The 24,695-nt window shown below is 44.6% G+C and overlaps 3 protein-coding genes across 4 annotated transcripts in view; 1 reads left to right on the forward strand and 2 right to left on the reverse strand.

Annotated features, from left to right (window-relative positions):
• braf (B-Raf proto-oncogene, serine/threonine kinase) overlaps window positions 1–4,206 on the reverse strand; it is a 32,531-nt gene extending 28,325 nt beyond the window's left edge. Inside the window, exon 1 of one of the 2 annotated variants that reach the window (XM_085437430.1) lies at window positions 3,738–4,206. In XM_085437430.1, coding sequence (XP_085293556.1) covers window positions 3,738–3,893 — 156 coding nt within the window. In that variant the 5' untranslated portion in view covers window positions 3,894–4,206. The remainder of the gene's footprint in view (window positions 1–3,737) is intronic. The other variant, XM_085437431.1, reaches the window with a different exon arrangement.
• An 874-nt stretch (window positions 4,207–5,080) lies between these two features.
• mrps33 (mitochondrial ribosomal protein S33) lies at window positions 5,081–10,654 on the reverse strand. Its single transcript, XM_085437432.1, has 3 exons — window positions 10,303–10,654; window positions 7,908–8,124; window positions 5,081–5,563 (listed from the first exon to the last, which is right to left on the reverse strand). Exons 2-3 carry the CDS (start codon window positions 8,120–8,122, stop codon window positions 5,458–5,460), a joined length of 321 nt encoding a protein of 106 aa, XP_085293558.1. The 5' UTR covers window positions 8,123–8,124; window positions 10,303–10,654; the 3' UTR covers window positions 5,081–5,457.
• Window positions 10,655–18,432: 7,778 nt separating this feature from the next.
• Window positions 18,433–24,695, forward strand: part of tmem178bb (transmembrane protein 178Bb) — a 72,279-nt gene continuing 66,016 nt past the window's right edge. Inside the window, exons 1-2 of the mRNA XM_085436115.1 lie at window positions 18,433–18,602; window positions 18,852–19,542. Coding sequence (XP_085292241.1) covers window positions 19,161–19,542 — 382 coding nt within the window. The 5' untranslated portion in view covers window positions 18,433–18,602; window positions 18,852–19,160. The remainder of the gene's footprint in view (window positions 18,603–18,851; window positions 19,543–24,695) is intronic.

Genomic DNA, 24,695 nt, shown 5'->3' on the forward strand with positions numbered 1-24,695 from the left:
AATAAACTACCTGTGACGGTTAGTCGTTTTATAGTCGCTATCCAGACTTGTGTCTGTAATCTGAGGTCATCACATTTTTTTATTTTCTCATTTTTATATGTTATAAATAAAACAGAGCACCCTTTTTAGTGTTGACCACAGACTTACTGTCACAGTCATTTGTGGAAAACCTCTGTGTGGGTAAAATCAAACGTTTCAATTCATTCAGACTTTTTGTTTTCATGTCTATTTGAATAAGTAAACCAGCGCAGTGTTCGGCACTACATGGTTAAAAATAACATTTAAGGTTATTTACACATATCGTGATATCAGATAAAAAAAATATCGTGATATCAGGTAAAATATCGTGATATCAGATAAAAATATCGTGATATCAGGTAAAATATCGTGATATCAGATAAAAAATATCGTGATATCAGGTAAAAAATATCGTGATATCAGGTAAAAAATATCGTGATATCAGGTAAAAAAATATCGTGATATCAGGTAAAATATCGTGATATCAGATTTTCCTCATATCTCATGGCCCTCTCAGACAAAACTGTTTTTATTATAGTGGAAGTGTAATGTGAGGCATTCAGTTTAGCCGCAGGGTCATGCAGCGGTCATCATGCTACGCTCTATACACTTGACTTCATGCGTGTAAAACAAATATATAAATGTAAAACAATACTAATTAACTTGGGGAAATAAAAGAGGCTCAAATCTCTAATAAACAGATAACAAATAAATACATGGCATCGTCTCATTGTCAAAGAAGACAGGCAGAGGAGACAAGATGATGTTGATGTCTGGGAAGGAAAGCGGACATTTCTATGTCTTCTCTGATCTCACTGACGATTCTCCACCACAGCGATGCACTTTGACTGCTTTACACTCTTTAGCGTTAGGAGGCGGCTAATCGCTTCGAGTCAGGAGATGCTAGAGCGAGATTTCCCTTCCAGGCCTGCAGTTAGCCGTTTGATCTGTCTCTGAAACAAAAGTTTGGCTTTCTTAAAAACGTATCACTGTCCTAACGCTGCCCATGAACAGCTGCTCTGTTGCTGAGGATCAATCATTTGGGAAACTGAAGCGATGCCTCCTCTGGCCTCCTCTCTTCCACTCCTTCAAGCTTTTTATGCCACTACTCCACATCTTTGCTCTCCTGTGCTTCATCGCATTTTGCTGGTCATCTCTGCACTTTGCTCCCCCCCACCTGTCATCTGACCTCCGTGTGTGGCTCACAGCTGATCGCTGGACAGCTGGTTTCCACTGATAATGTTTTATGGTCCAACTCCTCATACCTGGAAACCAGTACTGTTTGGATGTGGTGCTCTGTGCACACACTAAGTGATGTGAATTGCACTTTTAGAAAAAAGGGGGAGTTTTTAAAGCAAAGCTTTTTATACTAATGTTAAAACAACGGTTCCCCAGCATTAATCAATAATCCATCCTCACCATCTTTGACTTTTCCTCTCAGTGTCAAGCTCTGCTGCAAACAGACAGACCCAGCTCTCAAAAGTCTCCATGATTCTGTTCATCTGGACATGAATCAACTTTTGATTGTGTTCATGGTCCAGATGAACAGAATCAGCTTCCTGGGATTTCCACACCTGGACTCTGGTCACACATTAATGACCACATCCTCTAAATATGGACATTTGTGACAGTTGGTTCAGGGGGTTGGAAAGCTCATCTGTAACCGGAAGGTTGCCGGTTGGATCCCCCAGCTCTCTCTGTCCTGGTCGTTGTGTCCTTGGGCAAGACACTTCACCTACCGCCTACTGGTGATGGCCAGAGGGGCCGATGGCGCGATATGTCAGCCTGGCTTCTGTCAGTCTGCCCCAGGGCAGCTGTGGCTACAACTGTGGTTTGCCTGCAGTGTGTGAATGTGAGAGTGAATGAATAGTGGAATTTGGGTGCCTAGAAAAGCGCTTTATAAATGCAATCCATTACTGACATGTCCAATTTTGGATGAACAGAATGCAACTGAAAAGCACCATCAAACACAGTCGCAGCTCAAGCTCAGCTCTCATTACTTCAGTCACTTTGGAGCTTTATCCAAGTTTCCAATGCACAGCAGGTTCAAATAGTTTCTCCGTCCTACAAAGTCCTGAAAATAATCAGAGTGAAGCTAATTCAATAACCAGCCAAACACAAACTTACAGAATTTAGAAATGATTATTTTTAAATAGGGTCAGAAAAGCTACGGTTTACTGATTGTTTATGTTTACACAGCTTGAGACATGCTGGCAAATGCAACATGAAGGTCGTGTTAGGGAATAAAGACTGATTATCTATCCAGCTGCACAGCAGCAGAGCTGGATAACCGATGGATCACAGTTTGCTAACTGTACTGTACAGTTAGCAGCCTTGAATTATCCCAGTGTTCTGGGACGACGTTTAATCCTCTCAGGGTGATGTACAAACTGAGGCACCAAAATATTCATCCCAGGTTTCCCTTTAAATCTGTAGTTAGAGCCATAAAATAATTGTAACCAAACATGGAATATTCTCAGTGAGACGCAGTGAGAGAGATGATCCAGAAACGACTCAAACCAGCTGCTGGAGAACGGTGCAGCAGGGACAGGTGAGACTTCATCTGCAGTTTTTCATATAAAACAGCGCTGTGTGCGTGGACCAGGGCTCAACACGTCCTGCACCAGATGTTATCTGGAGTTTGAATGGCACATGAAAAAAGCCCGTCTAAAATACACACTAAACCATTTTATGAAGAGGCCTCAGAGTCATACCTGAGCTCAGATTTGTGATTATAGACATTTGAAGAGAAACCAGCAGATGCGCCTGTAGCCGACACACCGCAGATGCTCCAGAGACTAAAATCCAGAGTCAGCGCAGTCTTTAAATGCTTTTATTTTTAGTCTCTGGTGAGCTCGGGCCCCTGGAGCTCTCACTACAGAGCTGCAGTGACAGAGACGTGGACACAGGAACTCTCCAAATGTTCACGCAGGAGTTCTGGACCCTAAGATGGGTGCTGCCAAAGCCTGTGGCGGATTTCTCATGTTCTGTATGACATAGCAGGGAAATGTGTTCACGTCAGACATGAGCTGCAGTGTTGTTTGTTCCAAACTTTGACACAAAGCTATCCTGCTGTGTGCTTCAGGCTGCTGTCGTGGTCCAGCAGGGAGGCCTGTGACCTGCAGAATCAAGGCTAGGCTACGTGGTCGGTGCAGACACCGCTGAGGACACAGCCTGATGCTTTCTGCGTGTGGAGGAGTTGCGGAGATGCTAGTCATCTTGTGTCACATTAATAAAAGTAGCATGTGTGGCTAAATCACACCTCAAACACCACAAGCACGACTCGGGCTAGCCTCCAGGTCCACCATCAGCAGCCTTCTGAGCGCAGGCCTCGCAGCACCGCTCGCCGTCAAACTTTGTCCGCACCACAATTCCGCACGACACAGCACGAAGCGCTAAACTGCGTCTTTGTGCTTTGAACAGCGGTGTGTGCGCGCGCGCGTGTGTGCGCGTGCTGTTGTCGCAGCAGGCTGCAGATGCTGTGAGGCTGGAGAGAGAGGCGAGCAGGCCCGACACAAACACAGCTCCGCAGCCGGAGCTTCCCCCGCCACGGAGCCCGGCCCGCGAGCCGGGTGAGCCGGGGCCGCTCGCATTTCCAGCCCTGCGCCGCAGCCCACCGCCCGGGCTCCAGCCGCCGTTTCCCGAACCTTTCCATCCAATTACCTCCGCTCGGAGCCCGTGTCCCCTGCCCAGCTTCGACCCGCTGCCGTGGGGCTTACCTCCTCATCCTGCGGACCTCCCGGGATCCCCGACGAGCAGGACGAGTCCAGTCCGGCGCCCAGCTCGTCCAGGCCCCGCTCCCTGCCCGGCTCCAGCTCCGTAGTGTCTCCGTTAAAGACGGGCGGTGGGGACTCGGCGCTGCTCAACGCCGCCATTTTAAACTGCGAGAAAGTGAGTGGAAAATAATCGAGGAAAACGCAACCCGGTGCTGAGGACAGGAGGGGGAGACAGAGGCACGGGCCAGAGCTCCGGACCTCTTTCGATTGAGTAAAACCGGAAAAAGCAGCCGTTTGAAACGACCACGGAGAGCTTCTTACAGCCTTCCTGCGTCCACCTGCCGCTGGGAGCTTCAGGTGCCCGGGACGCTGAACACGCAGGAGTGCTGCAAGGTAGCAACCCTGGATGACCTGAAGCGTGCCGAGTGCCAGGATTCAGCCCCTCAGTACTCAGCGTGGTAGGAAACGCGGGCTTAGCATGAGCGAACCGTGGCTGATTATGAGTGTGCGCTCAGCCAAAGTGAAACAAGTCCGCACAAAGATGGCAATGCAGTGAGACCCGAACATTAACAACATTGAATTAAAACTTTTATTCACATCAAGTCCACTTATTTAGCAGCCTTCTTATAGATCACAAGTGGGGAACTCCAAGTGTCCAGGGCCGGTGTCCTGCAGGTTCTAGATACCTGAATCAAATGATTAGTTCATAACCAGACCTCTGGAGAACTTCAAGACATTTAAATCAGCTGTGTTGGATCAAGGACACATCTAAGACCTGCAGGACACGGGCCCTGGAGGCCTGGAGTTCCCCACCCCTGGTTTAGTAACTACCTGCAATAGCAAACCTTTTTCTTAATGTCACGGAAGTCAGAATGCAGTAAATGGATGGGCTGCTACTTAAAGAACACCTTAATACTCAATGTGAGCACTCGAAGCACTTTCTCCTACAATGAGACGCCTCATTCACCCAGTCGCACACACTCATAGTGCTTTTATCTGTGCCCAAGTACTGTCCGACCGACACACACACACACACACACACACACACACACACACACACACACACACACACAGTGCATCCATCGGAGTGTCTCAGGGTTCAGTATGTTGCCCAATGATACTTCAACTCTTGGACAGTAGGAGCTGGCAATCATCCCGATTGGTCGATGACTCCACCAGCCACAAATTGTTTAATGCCCACATGTGCTCACGTCCGCAGGTCGACCCAGAAAAACAGACTGTGGATAGCAGCATATGCTGAGCGTTTCCTACATGGAGGGATTTTATCTCCCTCTTCTTGATTTTTCCTCTTTAAAGGCAATAAAACAAAGTTTTGCACCACTCTGCAGATTTATCACATTGACTTTATTGTGAAAAATAAGGGTGTCTACTTCTATACATTTGAGCCGTTCCATCCACAGTCAAGCTGTCAGCAGCTAACGCTTCCTCCTGGGCTGTTCGACAGAAAGACATTATTATGTGGTAATAAGATATAAGCACAGCCCTCTTACTGCCACACACACGTTCAATGACATACACAATTTAACAGAAGTGGGATACGCCCGACTCAGAGCGTCCTGTCAGCACAGAAACACAGGACAGTCCCGACCAGTGGAACGCTCTCAGGACCAGCATCCCACCACGGTGCACAGCAGCCAGCGCAGCCTGCAGAGAAACCGAAGAACGAGTCCTGTGCAGCCTCGGGGAGCAGACGTGCCGCAGTTCACTTCTTCTTGCCTGCTCTCTTCCCCTCTCCTTTTTTTGGCGTCCCTTTTCCTCTCAGTTTCCTCAGACGACGCATCTCCTCCTTGAAGTCTTCATGCTCATCTCTAAAACAAATTAAGGATTTGATTAGACACAGTTTTTACTTCTGCCATACTTACATGCACTTCATCTTATGGGTTTCACTGTTTTTCACATGAGATCTCTTCAGAAAGTTATCAAACCATCACTCAGGACTTTCTGGTGAAGCAGATGAAAGCCACTTTGAATAAGTGTACAGGACATCTCTGCAGACTTTACCTGCACGGGTATGTAACATAACAGCTACCCGAGTATATCTGTGACCCATTTGAACTTTCTGTTTCCCACTGGGAGTGATCACTAAAGGCAGTAAGGGTGTGGAGGCAGCAGAGGGCTGTGAGCTAAACCTGGTGGAGGAGTGGTGCAGCTAATTTGCTCCCTCCAGGCTGCTCACTGGTCGTCTGTCACATTCAGTGGACTGGTGGACATTAAATGGACACACAATCATACAGTGAAGCAGGTTTATCTAACATTCACACTCTGATGGACGGATCGGGGGCAACCGGGGTTCAGTGGGACACTTTGACACATGGACATGAGGAGCTGGGGATCGTTTCCTCGACCTCCCAACTGGTAAATGACCCACTCTCCCATCACTGAGCCACAACCAGTCACTTAAACACAATGATGTTCTTCATTCTTCTCCACACATCTTGTGCTGTTAGCTAGTAGTCCTTGTATTTCTTCAGCTTCGCCTTCAGCTCATGCTGGACCCTCCTCAGTGGGAGCCTGACCTGGAAGCTTTAAGCCAGGGATGGGATCTAGATATCACACCTGAATCAAATGATGAGTTCATTACCAGGCCTCTGGAGACCTTCAAGACATGCTGAGGAGGTCATTTAGCCGTTTAAATCAGCTGACGCATCTAAAACCTGCAGGACGCCCGGAGTTGGACACCCCTGATCTGAGCAGTTAAACATGTCTTTAAGGGAAGTAATGAGCCAAAGCTTCTTGTTCACAGAGCAACATACAGCCCTGAGATGGTAAGATGGTGTAGTTACACACAAATGTGATATACTCTGTCATACAGCTTATTAATGTCCTCTCAATGTGGTTTACAAAGTTTATTCCAGCACGTGGACCCCTGCAGTGCCTCAGCAGCTTCAAATAGCCAGCCTAATAACTCCAGTGACACTGTACGCTTTAGCAGCATTACCACACAGCATGTCTCGTTCTCTGTTCTAGTGCACACTCAACTTATTGTTGTCTAGTGAGGCGTGGTTAAAATCCCCACTGGTAACCATGAGACATTTTCCATAATAGGATAAATGATGACACCTCCACATCACATGATCTTTGAATGCACACAAAGAAACAAAACCCCTGATGAATAATACAGCAAATCATTTGGATACAATCAGTTCAATATCTGGGCCACAGAAACATTTCATCACAAAACAGAATAAATAACAAAAAGAAATGCATATCTAGTAACAAGGTAATTAGTAATTAAGAATAATTAAGTGATTAAAAACTAGTGGGAAGTGTGGGAGTGGCAGGATGTTGTCAGGCTGCACAGCTCCATGGTAGGAAAGCCTGCTCCAGTGAGCAGTGGGTCAGCACGAGGCCACGCCGACGCTGAGAAACAAGAACTGTCGTCGAGTTACAGTCCAGACGTGAACCACACTTTACATTATTAACATTTATGGATAGAATCGAAGATGCCGTCCAATATGCCAAAATCAAAGAAAGCAAAAACCCCTCTTCTTCAGACTTACCCATGATGACCTTTAAAATATTGCATTCAGCGTCTTATACTTTGTAAATGAGTCATTTCAGTTTTTAACAAAAAGGCAAAGCAGTCAGAGTACTTTCTGAAGCAACTGCAGTTCACATTTCCCCCATTTATAAGTCACTTCAAATTCTTTCTGAAGTAATAAATAGTTGCTGATAAATTTCAGAGGCACCGACAGAGGCAGAGGGCGGAGCTTGGATCTCTCTCGCATTCCGGCCTTCATTTCCTGGTTATCTTTTTTGGTTTTGGAAACAATGTAACTGCTCCTGCACTGACATACTTATTGTATGTTACAGTGTTTCATGCTGAATTTCAATTATTTATAAAATGTATTTCAAACAAAACATTTTAGCGTGCATATTCATATTTGTTTGTTGTTTAATCAGGATGATCCTCAGTAATCAGTTCATTATCACAGCTACACTGTAATGTAATTACATTTTTAAAGGGAGAAAATGACAACAGTGGGATTTGTTTTACATTTTTTTGTAAATCCCACAAAAAATGAAAATAAATGAACTTTCAAACTCTTAAAACTGTGTTTCGGCAGCACAACTGTGTAAAAATAAATGAAGCCATGTTTGCTTTTACAAAGGTAAATACTGTCATCGTATCACAGGTGTATTCTACTGTACCTGAACAGACCCATGAACCTGAGCTTCTGGGTCACAGCGTAGTAAATCTTGTGGTGTGGGTACCAGTCATACACCTCCTTCCTCTTGGCCGTAGGGGGCTCCTGGAATAGCTGGACCACCTTCATAGATTTCGGGTCAGTTGGATGCACAACTTCTCCAAAGATCTGTGAGCTCAGTCTGGCCATCCGCAATGCATAGCTGGACAGGCCTGCCATCACTAATGAGCACAAGAAACACAGAGTTTGACATGTGACGAGTTTGGACACGCCTTCTCATTTAATGTTTTTCTTTATTTTACTACTTTCTACATGGTAGATACAAACTGAAGACATCAAATAAGTCAAACAGGATATATGGAGTTACGTAGCAAAGAAAAATGTGAAAAATAACTCTGAACACGTCATATCACAATGTACAGTTTTTGGGTTTCTTTGTGGTACAACTTATCTGTTTAATCAGCATGAAAGTTACATGAACGTAGCATGTGTAAAAGTATTCTACGTAAGTTTTTCTATGATTTTAAAAGAGCTGGTGATTCATCTTCATGGTAAGAAAGGACTGAAAATTTTGGGCTTTTATTTGGAGGAACAATGAGATGCTCGTGCTTGTCAGGGAACACTGGACCAGCTCTGCATCCACTCAAAACATTCAAGGGCGTCTGGGTGTTTGCCCAACTAGCCTGTGTGTGTTTTGTGGATTTGGAGCAAGCATTTGACCGTGTCCCTCGGCTTCCAGAGTAGATCGAGCCTGTTGTTGCAGGGTCCAGTTCCCGTGAAAGCTTAGTCTGCGCTGCATGCAAAAAGTCAGACTCATCTTCAGTGGGTTTTGGACTCTGCTGTTCTGCTCATAATATTTATGGACAGAAGTTCTAGTTTGCACTCAAGGGGTAATGTGAGAGGCTAGTTCATTACCAGGCGTCTGGAGAAGTTGAAGGCATGTTGAGGAGGTTGTTTAGCCATTTAAATCAGCTGTGTTGGATCAAGGACACGTCTCAAACCTGCAGGACACCGGCCTTAGAGGCCTAGAGTTCCCCCACCCCTGCTCTACACGATGGTTTGGCTTCGCCTTAGAGACAGGGTGAAAAGCTTGGTTATTCAGGAGGAGCTTGGAGTAGAGCTGTTACTCCACCACACTGAAAGGAGTCAGTTGAGGTGGTTCGAGTATCTGACTAGGATGCCTCCCTGACACCTCCTAGGTAAGGTGTTCTGGGTAGGTTTCACTGGAAGTAGATCTCAGGGCAGACCCAGGATACACAGAAGAGTAGATTTCTCAGATTTTTTGGAAATACCTTAGTGTCCCCCCAGGATAGCTAGAGAAGGTGGCTGAAGAGATGGAGCTCTGGGCGTCTCTAATATGTACTTATTGAGACATATAGCTGCATATGACTGGAATGCATACAGCAAGAACTGGTTTATTTTCCTCGCACTAATACACAATACGTAAAGGAAACAATAAAAAGCACAGTGAACATTCCTCCAAAAACATTTAACATACCATGTGCCGTAGTATAGCTAGCCTTCTCCCTGATGCTAATGTAATAACTAGCTATGCCAGCCTGACATTCAAGGGTTAATAAAGATCAGCAGGTTTTGGCCTGAACTGGAAAATGCAGCGTTAGCATCTAAATGATCTGAGACAATTGAGTCGGTCGTGTTGATTATTGCTGTAAATTATGAGAAAGTACAATTTTTCCTCTCTCTGCTAAAGGAGCTAATAAAGGAAACATATGTTAGAGCTGTTTCTTATAGTTTATAAACTGTATAATATGCTGTATTATTTAATTTAGTCCAGCCTGTTCTGGTCTTGGAGAAACGGCATCATTTCCATAGAAATGAATAAAGAATTCTGATTGAAGCACCATTGCTTATCATTTCAAATATTTAACTGCAGGTCACGTCACTCACAGAGCACAGTGGAGTACACATACACTGGTTTGTCGGTAGCAGCTCCTGAAACGTAAGACTGCCACACATCTGTTCGACCAACACCAGTTGATCTAAGCGCCAGTTAATCTGGAACACCGGTAAACCCAGGAGTCCGGCGGCGTAGATTTACATAAACTCGCTAAATCCAGATTATAAACTATGTTAACTTATCAAAGTGCGTTCGTGGGTCCGTATAATTCAGTTAGCAAGGTTCGTTGTATTGCAGATTTAGAACTATTAGTAATTATATATTAGCACGTTTTTAGTTACTTTGGGTCAGCTGGGATAAATTATACCGGGAGGCCGCCGAAGTGAGTTAGACTGGATCACTGAACAGCAGGTAAATATGAGAAGTAGGGTTTCTGATGCTGCAGTCACAGGACGATCTGTTAACACAGGAGGAAGCAGCTCGTGTCTGTGAGCTGCTGTGAGCAGACGAACAGCTTCATGACAGTGAAATTAATTCTTACCGCAGCTGCGCACGGCGTTGTTTCCCGAATCTGTCTGTAGCCTCTGCTTCAGGTAACAGGTAACAGTGCACACGTTCAACTAACCGTAACCTTCACCAGAGACGGTGCATCACGCGTGACACATGCTCCGTGGAGCTGATTGGCTTGTTCCTCTTACTTCCTGTTTGTGCGACTCTGTGTGAATTACACATATCTATCGTTGGAACAATTAGTAGTTTTTATTACACATATGTGTACCCGTTAGCCGTCATTAAATTCTCGAAAACACCATCCTAGAAAACAGTATCCTAGTCGATATATTCTAATTTATCTACGCATACACCAATGCGTTTACGCAATCAAAGCGGAAGTCCGTCCCTGTTAATAGTTCCGTGGATGTGACAGGTATAGGCAAAGTTCCGCTTAAATGCAGCTGTTCGCTTATAAGTGCAGGAGGCGCTGATTTTTAATTTGGCTTGGTAATAATGAGACGGAATTGGTTTGAAATACACTGTTGGGTTTCACTCAGAATTTCCAATGTACCTGCCTTCACATCTAAGGATATTCTTTACTTTATGGACAATCTGGATTCTGAAATCTCAGATGTTGTCAATTTTGTAATAGTGCTATGTAAGTTTTTTATTCATTTATGTAAGTGGAAGAATGCCTCTCCTATGTTTACCGTCTTCTTGAATTACTTTTGTCAATATTTTAAGTCACTTAAGCTTATTTCAAATATGAACAAAAAAACTGCTGTACTATGCTGTAAAATCACAAAATACTTGCTATTCTAATTTTCCTGCCTGTGTCAAAAGGTCTATGTTCCTTATTACTTTATCCTAGAAACTTTTATTTTCTCACTGTAAAGTTATGATGACTTGCTTCACCATCTTTATAATGTAAATTGTTACAATTCTGGTCTGTTTCCTTGACTTGTTTTGTATATGAAAATTTCTTTCAATAAAAAAAAAAAAAATAATAATAATGAGACGGAAGCATTTCAAAACAACATTTAGCCCACGTGTTCTGCAGCACATAATTCAATCAATTACTCTTTACTGACACACTTTACGTCCATCGTTAAAAAAACCAAACAACAAAAAACACAACATATAAACTTAATAAAAAAATAAAATATTAGTAAAGCTGGTATAGCTGGTAAGGGCGCGCTAGCATCATATTAATCCTGTGGATTAAGAATGAGACTCAAGTTTATATTCATGTGCAGACAGATGAATGAATACTTCTGACAACATACTGTAGCAAACCTGTCGAACACTAAAGGTGCTTTCTAAAAGTCTCATTTTGCAGCACTTTTATCTATGCTTAACACTTTTTCTGACACACACACACACACACACACACACACACACACACACACACACACACACACACAGGCACAAATTGGGTTTAATTTGCGCCTGTATAAATAAAAAACTGTAAATTCATAATGATATTTTAATAACATTGTTTTGTGACATTTCATTAATACCTTTCTATTCAACATATCTTTGCTATTTACTTTCTTTCTGTCATTCCTTTTCACACAATCTCGAGTGTTTGCGTTCCTGACAGTTAAGTTCTTTGTATTTAGTTATTTGTATTTTCTCCAGCAGTAAAGCTGTTGTTAAGTTCAGTCCAGCTTGAGAGGTATTTGGGTCCTAACCTGCCTGGCGTTTAAGACGTTTAAGGTAGGTGCATGGGACCCATGGCTCAGTGCTCTATGGGACCACAGTGCACACGTGTGCTTGAACCTGCCAACAGAGTCGCTTTACTGTAGTCACATTCACTCAGCCAGTCCAGAGTGGAGCACAACCAGCAATAGTGCAGTGTATAGTAGTGTAAGAATGCATGAGACAGTGTCATCAGTAGCACACTTGGAAAAGATGCTTTTGCAAACGTTTGTCTAAGAGCCGTGCGTTACACAGAACCTTTTTTTATTTACTGTGGTTGAATATGAGTTATTGAATAAAAAGCTCATCTACAGTACCAGCATCATGGTTTTGATGTTAGACTGTAAAAGTCTTGGTGACCTGAAGTGTTTTCACGTCTGAAAATAGACTTAAATTAAAATGTACCAAGGTAAAGCAAGGCTTTCATGTCAGACAGCTCTGTCATAAAGCTACTCACCTGTCAAATAATATGTGCATCCAGCCTTTACATTACAGCCTTTACATTACTTGTGGCTGAAGAAAGCTGTGCTTGTTTCATCTCATGGCAAAGTGTATTTATCTCTCTCTGAAGGCATTTTCGTCTCATGTTAACAAAGACTGCAGATGAGCAAGCTGAGGGGCCAGCAGCTTGTTTCTGGTGGTTTGTGCATGCTCGTTGTGGATAAACTGCCACTCTGTGACTGAACTGATGGAAGGTATGGTGCCTACTGTTCTGAGATCAGTTAGACCAGCTACAGTTGATGGCAAAATTATTAGCCCCCGTTATGAAATTAGACAGCACTCTTGATTTCAGTGTGAAAATGACCATTAACAACAAGTCTTTTTGTATAGTGTGTCTGCTTCCAAAATAAATATGTCCACTAAGTTTAATTACAATATTTTATTGATACACCAAACTGAAAAAAGGGCAAAAATGAAACATCCAAAATTATTAGCCCCATGGCCATTAATAGTCAATACTGTACCCTTTCTGAGCCACAACTGACAACAATCTCTTAGAGTAGGTCTTTACAAGGTTGGCACAGGTCTCCTGAGGGATTTTGGCCTATTCCTCCATTGCAAACTGTTCTAGCTGCTCCAAATTGAATGGTCCACTCCAGGATCTTGGTTTTGGTATCCTTGAGGAACTGTTGGACTAATTTTGATGCATGCTTTGGGTCATTGTCTTGCTGGAAGACCCAGCGATGACCTAAGCCTAGACTATGAGCAGATTTCTGCAAATTCTCCTTCAAAATGTCAACATAATTTCTTTTTTCATGATGTCATGCAACCAAACAAGGCTTCCTGTGCCCGAGGCGCCAAAACAGCCTCACAGCATGATGTTCCCAACTGTGCTCCAGGGCCCTATTTCAGGAAGCCGGTTTAGAAAACTCAGAGTGAAAAACGATACTCAGGGTTGAGTAACCCCAAACTGTCCAACTCGGAATATTCGGTTTCAGAAAGGCTGATAACAATTAGTTCAGTCAACGCGGAGTTGCTTTAACCCCAAATTAAGCGCGCGCACGAGGATACATAAAGCCCTGATTAGTGGAGCACAGATTAAGCGAGTCACCATGGAGACGGAGGGAAAGAAGGCGCGGTCAATGTATCTTACAGCGCTTGAGGCCGAAATTCTGATGGCAGCATATGCCGATAACATGCAAATTTTGCGGAAAAAAAGTAACACAGCCTCAGCTGCAAAAGAAAGGGAGCATGCATGGCAAAACATAGCCGACAGAGTCAATGCGTGAGTGTTAATTTAAACATTGATCGAGGGATTTCCACCCATTTAACACGTTATTTTATCATATGTTATTTTATTTGTTATTTTATACATTTTATTTTGTGATGTGATGTGAGCGCAGGTGCAACCCAACAGGCCCCAAACGTTCCTGGCAGCAAGTAAAAATGAAATATAAAAATATAGTCCAAACAGGTAAGGTGTAATTGTATTATGAGCCATAGTGCTTGGTCTGTTTGTCCGATGTAAATCAATTGCAGTTAGAGGCTACATTAACTTCCCCTCTGTAAGCACTTATTGAAATTATCTGAGCACATTACAAGTACATATTTGCTTACTCTGTATGCTCAAATGTGACCCGTTATAGCCAACAGAAAAAAAGCGGAGGCCTGAAAAACAGGTGGAGGTCGTCCACCACCACCACTCACAGAGGCTGAGCAGTTGGCTTCCACATTTGTGATAATGTTGGCAGCATCACATATGATCTTCACAGTGCAGAGAACACAAATTAGCATCCATTACTATAATGAAATAATTTGTTAGTTTGAAATGCTACAGGGAACTATGTACCTGTACATTAATGCTGTGGAAAGACTTCCTGTTCACATAGTCTCCTTCATTTACTGAAGGAGCAATGATTGGAATGTGAGTGCCATCTGTACAGCCAATCACGCCTGGGAACCGTGAGAATAAATGTAAAATTTAAGTAGTAGTTCAAATATCACCACATCATGAATTAAGTTTCGTTCATCCTGCTACCTGCAATTTTGTGGCATCCCTCTTTGATAAATCTTGTGGGTCTGTGACCGGGGAACACCACAAACGAGTACAGGAGACGTTTCAGTGCAACTGTAACATTCCTGACTGCCCGACAGACGGTAGCCTTGGAAACGTGCTCAGCGTCACCAATATTATACAGAAAGCTCCCGTTTGCAAAAAACCGAAGTGCAATACAAATAATATGCACAGAACTGAGAGAATGTCCGCGATGTGTCACATGAGCAATATTAGGCCTGAGGATGTTATTCAAATAAATTATAGATTGTGCTGAGAAACGGTAACGTTCACACAGAAAATCATCAGGAAATGATAAAATGTCCAAACACGCTCTGATCACTCTCTCCCGGCGGAGAGCTCTGCGGAGAATTTGGGCTTCAACATCTACTGGCTCTTCAAGGAAGGAGCACGCCATGTCTGACACTTCCTACAGTCAGGTTTCCGACAAAGGGGCGGAGACAGTCAGGGTTAGTTGAAGTAAACCTGCTAGGGGGCAGGTTAGCTTCACGGAGTGTGTCGTCATAGTAACTCGCTCAGAATTAATCTAAACTCGCTTTGTGAAACCGAAAACCCAGAGTTTCCGTTAACTCAGGGTGTACTTACTCAGAGTTTGCACTAAACCGGCTTCCTGAAATAGGGCCCTGGGGTTGAAGGCCTGTGGCTTTCTTCGCCAAACATAAGCAACAACTGTGCTGAAACAGTTCCAGTTTAGTCTCATCAGATCAAAGCACAGACTACCAAAACTCATCTTTACCTTTCAAATGTTCATGGGCAAACCTCAGTCGGGCTACGATGTGCTGCTCTTTGAGTAAAGGGGATGTTCTGGGACGATGCTGCTAAAGTCAATGAAGAGCCGTTACAACTGTGTTCCTTGAAACATCAACTCCAGATGCAGATGTCCGGGGTTCCTTGCTGACATCTTTGACTATTTTCCTCTCCAGAGTTCTTGAAATCTTGTGCTTACGGCCACGGCCAGGTTTGTTTCTTACAGAATTCGTCTCCTTGTACTTGGCAATGATGCAACATACAGCATTTCTAGACACTGTGAATTGCTTGGAAATGGCAATGTAGCCTTGCCCTTTATAACGAGCCTCTACTATCTTTTTTCTGAGCTCCAGAATTATTTCCTTTGTCTTTGGCAATGGTCAGTAACAGTAACTCTCATGTGTTCAAGTCCCTGTTCCTTGGACCCTTTCTATGCTGATTGAATGTTGTTAGGAAGCCAGTTGACTGCACACCTGTGGTTTCAAAGCTGATTGGTGAATTGATCAAGGAGTTTTGAAAGCAAACATTCACATAGGGCTAATATTTTTGACCACCCCATTTTTTTTATTATATTTGATATAAAGCAAGCCTAGAAATGCATTTTATAATATACCAAAAGCTACTAAATAGCGCTGGTGAATGTTTGATTATATCAAGTTTCATCAATGCTGCAAACATTGGGCAAAAGTTTAGCAAAATGATCCAAAATTCCTGGGGGGCTAATAATTTTGGCCTCAACTGTAGCATTAGCCAGTAAACGAGCTTCAGTAATTTAGCATCATAATAAATGGGATTCTCTTGCTAACAGCCTTGGGCAACAAGTGTGACGTCAAGAAGATGGAGTTTGAAAAAGTTTTAAATAATTCAGTTAGCATGAGCATTAGCATGATGGAGAGGGGGACGATGGCTCTGACCAAGTTGAACAGGATAGCAGAACGGTGAAGATGCTCATGTAGAGTGCATACAGGCAACACTAATGGTATGCACCCTACCACTTTATCATGGTAAAAAGGTGTAGTGAAGGAAGACAGTTTGAGGATTCTTATGTTAAACCACTGAGTACATGTGAAAGATGAGTAATGTTTACTCTGACAAACGTTGGATGAATTTCTTAAACTAAGTCGACACAGCAAAGCGAATTCGTTTGCTGAGTAAACATAAAGGCTGTGAAGTTCTTCCTTTATTTGTATTTTGTCAGTGTTTCTTTCTTTTTCGACTTAGCTCATTAGAATTACATTTTCATTTTGTTTTTTACCAACTGAAGATTTTAAATGTAGAGCCGTTCCAGCAGGGTTCTGTTAGGGTCTTGTTTAATATTGTTGGGCTCCCTGTGTGACTATTTTTCCTTGTTCTCTGTATTTCTAGTTTAGGTTGTGTTGTTTGTTATTAGGCCCCTTTTCATGTCCTGGTCTCGTCTCTGTGTCCTTCCCTGTGAAGTCTTCCTCTTCTCCAGGTGTAGTTGCCTGTTTCCCAGTCATGTTTCTATGTGTCTGTCTGCTTTCTCTCACCTCTCTTGGCCCTCTCCCTTTGTTCCCTGTATTTTAGTCAGTCTGCGCCTCAGTTTGTGTGTCCTGTTTTATTCTGCAGCCACTTGTCCCCGTCTCACCTCTTAGACTGTTGCCAGCCGTGTTCTCCAGGTGTTTCCTCTTTGTCCTGATTCCCTCTTGTATTTAGTGTCTGTTTCCCTCTTACTGTGTGTCCTGTCTAAGTGTCAGTTCTCTGTTTGAACCTGTCTGTTGGTATTTGCCAGTTCCAGTTTCCGAGCACAGTCCCGTCTGCTGTCTGAAATTTGGATCTGCAAATGTGCCTGCCACACACAGCGTTTCCTGCCAGCTTCCTGCAAACACTGCTCTGTGTTTTGACTGCACTTTCACTCTCGATCAATACTTTACCATTTATTATTTTTCATTCTGTTCAGTTTTTTCCCAATTTTCATTTAAGCCGAAGCTACTTTGAGAAGTTGAATGGATGTTTTGAATCGTCACTGAATTGATTGCAGCTCTAGGTGGCACCCGGAGTCTATTGCTCTTTAATAACAGAAGATGGCGCCAGATATGAAGAAACAGAAAGATTGTTCTGGATGTTTTCAGTCCAAATTTTTTAAAATGTGCATTTTTTATGTACCTCAGTGAATTGTTTAAGCAGCTTCGATCAGCATAATTATGACCAATCATAAATTCCTTTAGCTTCCTTCTAAATATGTGACTCAATGTCTTTTTGTGCTGCAGTGCTCAAACACCTCCAAAACAAATGTGTCAGGCTAAATAAACAGCATACAACATACTAATATCAATATTGCCTACATTAACTGAAAAGCAGCTCTTCTGGGTCCTAAAATAGCCGGTTTCTGCAGAATATGGCATATTCTTTATGGGTGATGAAAAGTTTAAGAACCAACACTACTTGAATTCAGGGAAACATGGTTTCAGCTGTCCCTTCATTTTAATGTGACCCAAAATGTTTGAGCTACACAGACATGAACATGGACCATAGTTATCAAAACCACCTTTGAGGTGAATGTCTCCACCAATAAACACTCAGAAGAACACTAATACCAGCTGCTGCTGGTCAGTCCACCAACATATGCTTTATACACTATGACTGACAGCAGCCTGTTCAGGAGCTGAAGCGATGCATGGTCACGTGACTGTGTCAAACATATGTTGTATTTCTGCAGGAAGCACTTATTGAGGCAAAACACTAGAAACAACTGAAAACCTATTTCACATGATCACATTTGGAAACTTCACAGCAGAAATTCCTGTTTTGCCCCCCCCACCATTAGTTTGAAGGGAACGGCTCAGCTTTCAGTGTTTCAAGCACAATGTTCTAACACTGTGAGGAATCCACTCCGCCTCCATCGCTGCTTCGTTGGATTTTTCCGTTTAAGTGAATGTCAGTGCAGCACTCTGTAGATCTGGTTACCACAGATCGATACATCTGTAGCACATCTGTATATTTGTTCATACAATACCTGTAAATCTGCCCGTCTGTATAGCAATATAAACATCTGTATACTTATTTGTACATAATCTGTTCATATTCCCACCTTTATTCCTACCCGTATTGGTATATAATCTGCTCCTATTGCTCTTACTGCTCTTGCACGTGTGATTAGATTCAAACTGTAATGACAATAAAGTTGAATCCGAATCAAAAATCAAACCTGACTGGAGATTTCACGCGGGCAGCTGTAGTCATGTAGCCCGTGAGCTGACGGCGCTGCTCCAGACAGACGGGTGCTGATTGGTCAGCGCACAGGCCTGATGTGTAGCAGCTGCCGTCATCCCCTCAGACGTGCTGGGGATGCTGACTGTGGCGCTGATACCCCTGCGCTGTGCTCTGGCTGGTGGGCTGCGGCTGCGTGGGCTCTGTGGACACATCAGGTTGGTTCTCTAAACTATGAGCTGCACGTTATAGGTGGTGCATGTTCGTGCTCCTTCAATCGCACCCTTACATTCGGTAAATACGGCTGTATAAATCACTCGTTGCATGTTTGCACTCTTCCTCGTTCATCGTTACTGTCAGTGGGTGGGTTATGCAGTGGTTCGTGTCACGTATGGCCTTCTACATGTTTAACTAAACCCTTAGCGGCGTGCTGATGTGTTTTGTGCTTGATGGTGTCGCCCTATCAGACAGACGGATCCGTGGCTGGGAGCTGAAATGAGATAAGCGTCTTTTTCTCTCCGCCGAGGTGCTGCAGCGCCGCGCACGCAGGACGGACGTGGGCACTTTATCACCGAAAACCTCCGCGTCCGGGGATTAAACGTATTTGTCTGCAGACTGTGCCGCCGGAAAGGTTCGCCTTCCGTTTGTACATAAAGGTCACCCGGAGGATGGTCCCGACGCTGCTCTCCAGAGGTGATGTGAGTTGAAGCGGTGGGGAAGCCGCAGAGGAGCTGTCCGTCTGTCGAGGTGCTGATGCGGCTGTGACAGAACCGAGCATGGCTGCGGGGAAGTTACTGCTCTACGCCGGCCTCTCTCTTTCTCTTTGCGCCCTGGGCATGCTGGCCGTGGCGATGTGCTCCGACCACTGGTACGAGACAGACGCCAGACGGTACAGGGAGCGGTGCCGAAGCTTTTCCAGCCGCCGCAAGGACCCGGGCTTCATCTACATCCCCAACAACAGCCTACCGCTGCGGGCCAGCCGGAGCAGCGTGTCCCGATGGCAAGAGAAGCTGCTTTTGGCCCGGAACAGACGGCAGCTGTTCGCCATGAGCGCCGCAGATGAATGTAGTAGGCAGTATAACTCCACCAACATGGGGCTGTGGAGGAAATGCCATCGGCTGGCCTTCGACCACGAAATCGAAGAGAGCATCCGGAAAGGTAAGACAAGAATGACACAGACGCTACGTTAGAGTGACAGAAACACGATGGATGTGCTGGAACATGAGTCGCAGGAAAGGATTCAGGCTGCTCTGTGGTCAATGATCGCACAATATAAATCATCCTGTTCTGGAAGCTCATGTTGCTCCACGGGCATGGCTCAGGGTTAGGGCCTGTTGTCATGCTATTTGCATGTTGACGATGACGCCGAGCAGCAGTGTGTGTGAACCTGCTCCTGCAAAATATGACATAATCGTTTCAGGATGTGCACGGGCTCGCCAAGCACTCAGCGTGAAACAGGAAGAGCTGCTTGTTAAGGAAGGAGCTAAAGAGCAGTATGTGACACTCTGTGAATGAGTAATGCAGCATTGCAAATCAAAAATGTTAACTGTGCTATAGTACAACAAGTATGTGCAGATGATCAGGACAGTACAGACTGTGGTACTGTCCACATTACTTCATCAACAGGAACTGGAGCCAAGTTACTCCCTCACTGACACAGCGTAGCTTCACATATGAGGGATTTGTTTGTGATCCTGGGATCTTTTGCTCGTTAGAAGAATGTGTAAACTGCTGCACTATGGAGTCACGTCACCTTTGTTTGCTATTATAAAGTGTAGCTTATCTATCAAAATAGAGTCAGGCGAAACCTATGAGGACCATATGAGACATGGTCGTTTTAGTACTGCTTATGCAAATGTTAATTCCTGCATTTAAACAAACACCCACCATGATTTGTATATTCAAAGTCCAGGTCCGTCCTTCTGCCTCTGACTGTGCTTCACAGGCGAGCTGCGTGTTAAGGCAAGGAGGATGAGCTTTCTGATGGAAGTTACTGGCTCGAGTCAAAAATGGAACAAGACTGTGTGTGTGTGTGTGTGTGTGTGTGTGTGTGTGTGTGTGTGTGTGTGGTGATATGTGCATATGTGTGTGTGAGCTGCAGCTGTGCCTTCCTTTGACGATGCCTGAATGGCCTTGATGGCCTACCATCTGCAGTAATGGGCAGCCCACAGTCAGAGCTCTCAGTGATCAGATGAATGCCTCCATAGAGAGCTCTGATCTGTTCCATCTCCATCAGCTTGGAAAACTATGTGTGGTTTGTCTCCATGATGCCTCTGAGTGTCACCTCACAGTAATGGATCGATAAGGACGTAGCTGTGGGCATAAACACTTAAATCCATGCACGATGCATGTACAGTTGTGTGATCATCTAACAACTCCTGTAGCTACATGCAGCTGCTTTACAACAACACAGTCAGCAGTGACAAGGTTCAAGGTTCAAGGTTCTTTATTTGTCACATGCATAGTTATACAAGTATAACACACAGTGAAATGTAGCCTGACACGCTCCTCGACATGTGCAAAAATTGGGGGGGGGGGGGGGGGTGTAGAGGAAGAACATTATATATATATATATATATATATATATATATATATATATATATATATATATATATATATATATATATATATATATATATATATATATATATATACACATATAGTATATACACTGGGTGAATGTGCAGTAGTAGCAGCAAGCAGGTGAATTCTGTACATTAATATGAATAGACATCTGACTATTTTACAGGATAGACAATATAAACATATTTAAAGTTAAAGGAATTGAAATGTACATTGTGCCTTGGTTTAGTGTCTGGAAGAGTCCTGTCTCAGTCAATTATAGATGATGTGAGAGGGCGGGTGTGTGTGTTTAGGGCACGGATGGCTTGGGGATAGAAGCTCCTCTTGAGTCTCTCTGTCCTTGCCCGGATGATGCTGAACCTTCTACCAGATTGCAGAATATGGAACAGTTTGTTGCCAGGATGGGACGGGTCCTTCAGTATCTGCGCTGCTCTAGTCCGGCATCTCCTGGTGTAGGTGTCCTGAAGCGGGGGGAGAGCAATCCTGCAGCAGCGTTCTGCTGTACGGATCACTCTCTGGAGAGCTTTTTGGTCCTTCACACAGCTGTTCCCAAACCACGATGTCATGTTCTGTGTGAGGATGCTCTCCACAGCGCCTGTATAGAAAATCCTGAGGATCTTTGGAGAGACCCTGAACTTCCTCAGTTGTCGTAGGTGATACAGGCGCTGCCTAGCCTTTTTGGTCTGGACCTGAATGTGGGCAGCCCATGTCAGGTCTGAGGAGATGTGGACACCAAGATACTTGAAGGACTGCACCCTCTCCACTGGAGCTCCATTGATGATAATGGGCTTGTAGTCTCTGTGCTGACCCCTTCTGAAGTCCACCACCAGCTCCTTGGTCTTGCTGACGTTCAGCTGGAGGTGGTTGTCCTGGCACCACGATGCCAGATTCTTCACTTCATCCATGTAGGCCGTCTCATCGTTGTTGGAGATGGCACCCAACACCACTGTGTCGTCAGCAAACTTCACAATGGTGTTGGAGCCATGGGTGGCCACACAGTCTGAAGTGTAGAGGGAGTAGAGCAGTGGCGAGAGGACACATCCCTGAGGTGCTCCTGTGTTGATGGTGATGCTGTTGGAGAAGCACCTGCCCACTAGAGCAGGGCGATATGGCCAAAAATATTTATCACGATATATATTTGAAAATTTGCGATAACGATATAACCGACGATATAATTGATGCGAGACAAAATACAACTCCACAACATTACTATAATATTAATGACTAACCTCGTATTATGGATGGATTATCTCAGTTGTTCTCCTGACTGAAGTTTGGTCCGTTTACAGCATCCTGCCATGCGATTGCATTTGTCTCTAACCATGAAGAACCTTCACGTTAACTTTTATAAGTGGAAAAGTGTTAGCGTTCGTCCTCCAGCTTCACTGTTTATGTTATGCTAACATAGCTGTGTTGCTAGCGATCACGTAGCACATCATTATATAGCAGCTAGCCCAACTTCAGTAACCCTACAAACGTCACTGCTGTTTAGTTTCCTGTCTTCATTTATGTTGGAAGTGATAGCAGAGCTGTACGTTTGATTTTTTTTCAGAAATCTCTCAGTCAGAACATGCTATATCATGCTTAGGTAACTAGCGAAACTAGCGAGCTAACTTCCGCTAGCTTCCTGCTAACTTCTAACTCCGTTAAATGTAATAACTTTTGTTTTCATGGATGCCTGGAAGTTAAACTTTATAGTTACACCTGGTAAAGCAGCAATGCTGATCGTTTTATTAAAGATGAAAGAATTTAGACAGTTTTTAACTCTAAGTGATGCTGCAGTGTTGTTTGACCTGAAGAATACGGAGTTTAGGACCCAGATTACTCCCAGATTTAAGAGCATCTTAGTCCGACAAATACGACAATAACAACGGCCGCTTGCATGTTCTGCAAAAAAATGTGCTTTGTTGTGTATCTGACGGACAAACACCAAACCAGTTCCACATCACTGAAGTTGCACCATTTTTACAAACCAGTTCTGGTTCATCTGTTTCACTCAACAATCGGCCATGTGCGTATGAAAACAAAGGCACTGCGCATGCGCGTTTCATTTTCCTATCGTTGCCTAACATTATACCGGTATTACCGTGAACGGTATAATATGGCCCAGCCCTACTGCCCACCCTCACCACCTGAGTTCTGCCAGTGAGGAAGTCCAACACCCATGCACACAGACGGTTGTTAAGTCCCAGATCCCTCAGCTTTGTGAACAGTCTGCAGGGCACTATTGTGTTAAACGCTGAACTGTAATCAACAAACAGCATTCGCACATAGTTACCCTGTTTCTTGTCCACGTGGCTGAGAGTGGTGTGTAGGACGTGGGCGATGGCATCCTCTGTGGATCTGTTGGATCTGTAGGCGAACTGCAGCGGATCTGTGGTGTCTGGGATGGAGGAGGAGATGATGTTCTTCAGCAGCCTCTCAAACACCTTCATTACTACCGAGGTCAGTGCAACTGGCCGGTAATCGTTCAGGGATGAGGGTTTGCTGTTCTTGGGCACAGGGATGATGGTGGATCTTTTGAAGCATGTGGGGACCACAGACTTCGCCAGGGACTCATTGAAGATGTAAGTGAACACACCTGCTAGCTGGTCAGCACAGCAGCGCAGCAGACGGCCGGTGATGCCGTCTGGCCCCGCCGCTTTCCTTGTGTTCACTCTCCTCAGTGCCGCTCGGACGTCATGCTCCGCGATGCTGGTCACCGGTCTCTCGCTGATGACGTCACTGTCCTCGGTAGTCAGGCGGTAGATAGCATTAGCCGCCTGGCTAACCTTGAAACGGGCGTAGAACCGATTCAGCTCGTTGGTGAATGCAGAGTCGGCGTTGATCGGCGCAGTGTCCCTGGCTTTGTAGTCCGTAATGGTGCGTAGTCTGTGCCACATACTCCGTGTGTCGCCCTGGTGGAAGTGGGACTCCACACGTTCCCGGTACCGGCGTTTGGCATCTCTCACCGCGCGCCGCACGCCGTATGAGGCCGCTTTGTAGGCGCTCATATCGCCAGTGGTGAGACCCGCGTTGTAGGAGGCGGTCCTGGCGTTTACTGCAGTGCGGATCGATCTGTCCATCCACGGTTTCTGGTTTGGGAATGTGGTGACTCTCGCAGTGGGGATAATCTCCTCCGCTAGCATATTGACGAAGCATACTGCTACTTCCGTAAACTCGTTGATGTCGACTGCGCATGCTCTGAACATGTCCCAGTCTACGTCGTTGAGTGCGTCCTGTAGCGTAGCTTCTGATTGGGCAGTCCACCGTTTTACTTCCTTCGTGGTCACGTCTTCCCTCCGTATGCTTTGTTTATACTGGGGGATGAGGAAGATGGCGTTGTGGTCAGACTTCCCAAAAGCTGGGTGTGAGACAGCTTTGTAGCCCTGCTTGTATGGCGTGTAGCAGTGATCCAAAATTCGATCCCCTCTCGTTGGACACGAGACATGCTGGTAAAAGTTTGGCATGACTTGTCTGAGGTTCGCTTTGTTAAAGTCTCCTGCTACAATGAGGGCTGCGCCCGGGTCCTTGTTTTGAAGCGAGCTCAGCACATCATGTAATTCGGACAAAGCCATACCTGTGTCCGCTTGGGGTGGGATGTAGACCGCCGTGGCGATGACTGAGGTGAACTCACGGGGCAGATAGAAAGGGCGGCACTTAATGCTCAGGAACTCCAGATGTGGCGAGCAGCCGCTGGAGAGAGTAGAAATGCTCCTGGCATCACACCACTTTCTGTTTACCATGAA

The sequence above is a fragment of the Copadichromis virginalis genome, linkage group LG17, assembly GCF_057382275.1.
Source record: "Copadichromis virginalis isolate Kocher_CV1m ecotype Utaka linkage group LG17, C_Virginalis_male_GT1.1, whole genome shotgun sequence".
Taxonomy (NCBI): Eukaryota; Metazoa; Chordata; class Actinopteri; order Cichliformes; family Cichlidae; genus Copadichromis; species Copadichromis virginalis.

Bases quoted from the DNA above. Each gene is read 5' to 3' on its own strand.
- mrps33 (XM_085437432.1), bottom strand. From the start codon at position 8,122: ATGGCAGGCCTGTCCAGCTATGCATTGCGGATGGCCAGACTGAGCTCA. The intron at 5,564-7,907 runs GTACAGTAGAAT...AATTTGTTTTAG, and splicing joins AGGTTCATGGGTCTGTTCAG to AGATGAGCATGAAGACTTCA.